Below are 4,836 nucleotides of genomic sequence, written 5' to 3' on the forward strand. Positions count from 1 at the left end.
TGATTTTATTAAAATCAACAGCAACTCTGAAATAGTGTAATAATCAAGAAAGCTAAGGAGTGAAACAGAAGTAGATAGTAAATGGAATAATATAATGATAAGAAAAGTAAAAAAATAACTTGTATTACAATGAGAGAATGCTATTAAAGTATAACACATTATTATTTCCCCAGGATGAATTATAAACCAATAAAAATTGTAAAAATACTTTGAAGAAGGGAAGTACATGTACGCAAAGAAAAAATTATTAAGCATTAAATGTTTAAGTACAGGAAAGTGGCAGTCCAAAATGCATTCCTTGTGATTAAAAAAAATTACTTATATTTTAAGTATGTAAACATAAATTTCTCTTACTGTATAAAATATATTTATATCAACAAGTTCATTACTCTTCAGAATATTGTGGATAGTGAATGAATAAATGTTTTGGAAATAATGTAGATGTTGATTCACTATTCTAATTTTTCAGCCATGTTTTTCCCACCAAGGTTACAGTAATGAAAACTATATGTCAGTTGTTTTCATTGTATAGCAAAATATATATTTTTTTTGTTCTAAATTTTCTGGTGATTGAAATTGGACTTGATAACAACTAAATATTTCAATATTAAGCCACTTTTAATACTTACTGAGTCAAGTGCTTTTCCATTGATTTACATGTATTTGTAAAATGGAATATAAAAGATACCACTTACAGACATTTTTCAAACTTAAATAAAATATAAGTGAACTTTATCAGATACTAAGTTTACATGACTGTTTGCCTTGAAATGTTTCTGATGTTATTTCTTGAGTATCAAAGGTCCTAGAAATATTCTGTATTGCAGTATGTTTGAAGAAATAGTATTGTAGTTTTTAAAGTTCCATATTTCGATATTTTAATACAATTTATTTTTTTATTCTCTCATTTTTTTAAAATCTTTAGTTAAATGTTTATATTTTAAAGAGTGGTATGATGATCTATTCTTTGTTTCTCATTATTTTCTTAGTTGACATTAATTGTTTTTTACATGCACAACATTTATACTAAATTACATGTTGAATACAATAATAAAAATCACATTGGCTGTTAACTTAAAGTTTTTTTTACAAACTAAGTGTCCAGTGTAATGGAATGTGTCTTTATAACAGATAAAGAAAGGAAGAATTGGCATAGACATGATTACACAGATGCTGAAGCTGAAGGGAAGGTATGTGTGTGTGTATATAATAAAATGTGTTTTTTATTTGTTTATCTTATATTGAAGCTTTTACAACTTAATAAAAATCTCTCTTAAGAATTGTCATTTTATGTTTTAAACAAAACAGAATTTTTATTGTGACCATTATTAATTTGTAGAAACTCATATATTTAGAAAATCATCATTACACATATAAAGTATAAATAAACCAGCTGCTGAGCTTTAAATTATTTGTACTGAAAATATAAAAAAAGAGTATAATTGAATAATGTATTGAGGTATGAAATCATAGAAATAACATTCTAAATGAAAAAAAGTAAAAGTTGGATAGTGTTTTCAACAGTTAAAGTCTAGTGAAATTTTAATGGCATTCATAACATGGGATATCATTTATTATCTGGAGTACATAATTTGGTTCTATAAAGTACATTTTAGGTGCTTGATGATTTGGTACTTTTCCCTAGCATTTGCTATTTTTTATTTTTAGGCATTCCATACTTTTCAGACCAGTTTATTAAATATTGGCCATTACCTTAGTTGATTGTTATATTCTGGCTGTACAACCTAACAATCAATTTTTTTTGCAGAAAATATTTTTTTATATTCACAAACTGAAAATGTTTAGAATCTTAAAACACACACAAAAATATTCTAAAATTCCTCCTCACAAAGGCTTTATATATTTTTATTTTCATGTGAAGGTACAAGTTTTGTGAAAAATACCATTTAATTTAATTTAATTTTTCTTCAAGTTAATGTGTTAGTCTGTAACATTTATTTGAATTAGTATAATGACTAACTTTTGTAATTTTATTTAACATATACAGTATTTTAAAAATATATAAAAAGGAAAAGAAGTTCACATGAATAATATAATGTAATTAACAATAATTGTTGTATTTTTACTCAATATTTGCACTGAAAGTTTGGAAAATGATGTGAATCATTAGATTTGTGTAATCAGTTTTCTGTAATGGCTACATTTGACACAAAGTTTTTAATTTTAATTATTGTGAATGATAGAAAAGTGTTGTTATATATAATAATTTATTAATCTGTTCATCTTTTACTTGTATTGAGCTTTTAGGTATTTAGGCTTTATGCAAGTTTGATTCATTAATGTTTTATTTTACAGGCTATTCAAACTGGAACACCAGTGTTTATCCATGAACTGAAACAAAGGCACTTTCGGAGGTGGGTCGTGTTTACTAAATTGTTATTATCTGCTGTAAGTTAAGCACCATTTTTAAAAAGTGGCTTATTTTGTGAGTTTGTTTAAGCTATGAGATAATAAGACTTAAATAATTTACTAGTTTTTGTATCTTTAGTGAATTATTCTATTTTGAAAAATAAACTGAAATATGAAAATATTAAAATTATTTCTGTTAAACTATTACTTTTGATAAACTGTTAAAGCACAGAGCAATTTTCAGTCACAACAGTTACTTTTATGACTAACTAGTGTTTGTGATAGATGTGTGTGCTGTTATTTCTGTATTATCTGGAGTTATCATAGCTTAAAACTGTAAAAGTATCAAACATAATACCTAATGCAGCAACATTTTTTCGTACTAATTGTTACACTAGAGTAACTGTAAATTGTTATTTTTCTTTAATTGGACACCTAATGTTTGACTTTACAGCTTTTTCAGGAGCATTCCACTAAAACTCAAACTGTAACTGACGGTACAAAGCTTCAGTTGGTTCGAATCATTTATTTCTAGTATCAAAATGTGCACTACAGAAGTTAATAATGGATTTTATATGCACTGTTATTTGTTTTAAAAAATGTTAGACTTTAAATCAGTTTCATTCCTTTTATATATACAAGTTATCACTGTGATGTGTTATGACATTAGTTTGTGATGTCAAGAAAACACAAGTCAGTTCAAGACAAATATGAAGCCCTATAACTCGAGCTCTTTCGAAAGGTTGATATTTCTTCAACAGAGACAAACTGACATTAATGCTAGCTTTTGTTGAAAGAGAGGACAATTAATTAATTAAAATTCTTCATTTTCACAAAGTAGCAGGTAAATTTAAAATTGCTCTATCTCTTGTTATTTTATGCACATTCAGTACGATCAGAGATGCAAAAGTTTCGTCTTGAACATAATCATGTTGTGTTTGATTACAGACTGATATAGACTCAAAACTATTCTCCAGGATCTGATGAATTAAAAACAAGTGTACTCAACTCACCCACTACTTTCTAGGAGTTTTAAACACTGAAGTACTGAATTTTCATGAAGTTGTACCAAAAGAGATTTAAATTTTTGTTATAAGAATTTCTATATTTGATATAATTAATACTTGGACTTCAGTGCTCACAATCTGTTGTGTAGCTTAATATATTTCTATAGTGTCAAAAACTTAGTCGTATGAGTTAGATGAGTAAGCTGACCCCAGGTGGTGCTAAAAACAAGTCTTTTTTTTTTTCATTGCATGGTTAGTAAGTAACAGTTAAGCAATGTACATTTAATATGTTTCCCTACTGATAGGCTAAATTATTGATAAGAAAACAGTTATTTCTTTTGTTGCTACTGTTATTTGAATGAACTATACCACAGACTTGTTTTTATGTTAAAAGAGCTTTGCCTGACTGTTTTGTTTTTGTGTATTTAGTGCAGATGAAGTTATAGTGAAGCTGAGAGGCCAACAGTTGACGTTACCATACCTTATGCAGAATGGGTTTGAATGGCCCATACTGGTTGAAAGCAAGGAAGGTCTTGATCTTGTTATGCCTCCAGAGAACTTTACCATTTATGATATTTGTGATTATGTTGGTTAGTGACCAGTTACTTGTTGAATTTGTTCTGCATTGTTTTAGTTTATGCCTACCTAAAGGTTCTTTTATATACAAACTTTGTCTAAATTATAGAATAGTCATTATAAGTACCTGCAAAAAGAATGTTAGTCACATGGTGAGATGTATAATTATAGCTCAAGGTGAAACAAAAAGTCACAGTTACATTTTGGTTTGCTGTGTGTTTTATTCATGCTCTCTGCCAATAAATCCTATAATATTTTTTACTTATATTTTAGTGTATATATTCTTTAAACTTTAATCATCATTTCACCAACAAGTAGATGTTTTATATGTCCAAATAATGTGGCTTACAAGTATGTTGTAGATCCTTTACGTCCATTAATGAGCCTACAAGTATGTTGTAGATCCTTTAAAAAAAATAATTTATTCCGTTAAAGCGTTGTTCTAAAGTAATTGAATCAGCGTGAGTGCACTTTGACAAAAGGAACAGAGGATCTTCAAAAGAAAGAAGACCAAATGATTATGGTAACTCGTGCCACAATTGTAAATGAATCACACACAGAATACTAATGAAATAGTAACAGAGAAGATAGTTCGGCTTATCAACTGAAATTCTAAGGTAATTGAATAGGCCTTAAGTGGACTTTTGACAAGAAGAAGAAAACAATACATATAGTGTCTATGATATTCCTGTAATTTCTATAGCATGAAAAATTTGTTGTACATACATTTAACTTGTTCTGAATATATATATATATATTATTTTGAAAACAAGTGAAGTGTGTGCTGTTTAATTATCGTTGAATTATCGTAAAAAGTCAGACACTTACTGCAGAAGAATCCTACAGCCCAACAACAACATATTTATACTATTAAGAAATATAA

General features: G+C 27.6%; 1 protein-coding gene across 3 annotated transcripts in view; it reads left to right on the plus strand.

The window, feature by feature from the left end:
* The window catches only part of LOC106460169 (histone lysine demethylase PHF8-like), a 52,959-nt gene that overhangs the window by 13,651 nt on the left and 34,472 nt on the right, over positions 1–4,836 (plus strand). For 2 of the 3 annotated variants that reach the window (XR_002610695.1, XM_022386823.1), the window contains exons 3-5: positions 1,132–1,190; positions 2,317–2,375; positions 3,807–3,967. Coding sequence is in view for 2 of the 3 variants with exons in the window: in XM_022386823.1 (XP_022242531.1) it covers positions 1,132–1,190; positions 2,317–2,375; positions 3,807–3,967 (279 nt within the window). In the remaining variant the exon portion in view is untranslated. Of the gene's footprint in view, positions 1–1,131; positions 1,191–2,316; positions 2,376–3,806; positions 3,968–4,836 lie in introns of those variants that run through there. The other variant, XM_022386824.1, reaches the window with a different exon arrangement.

The sequence above is a fragment of the Limulus polyphemus genome, unplaced genomic scaffold (assembly GCF_000517525.1).
Source record: "Limulus polyphemus unplaced genomic scaffold, Limulus_polyphemus-2.1.2 Scaffold722, whole genome shotgun sequence".
NCBI classification, from domain to species: Eukaryota; Metazoa; Arthropoda; class Merostomata; order Xiphosura; family Limulidae; genus Limulus; species Limulus polyphemus.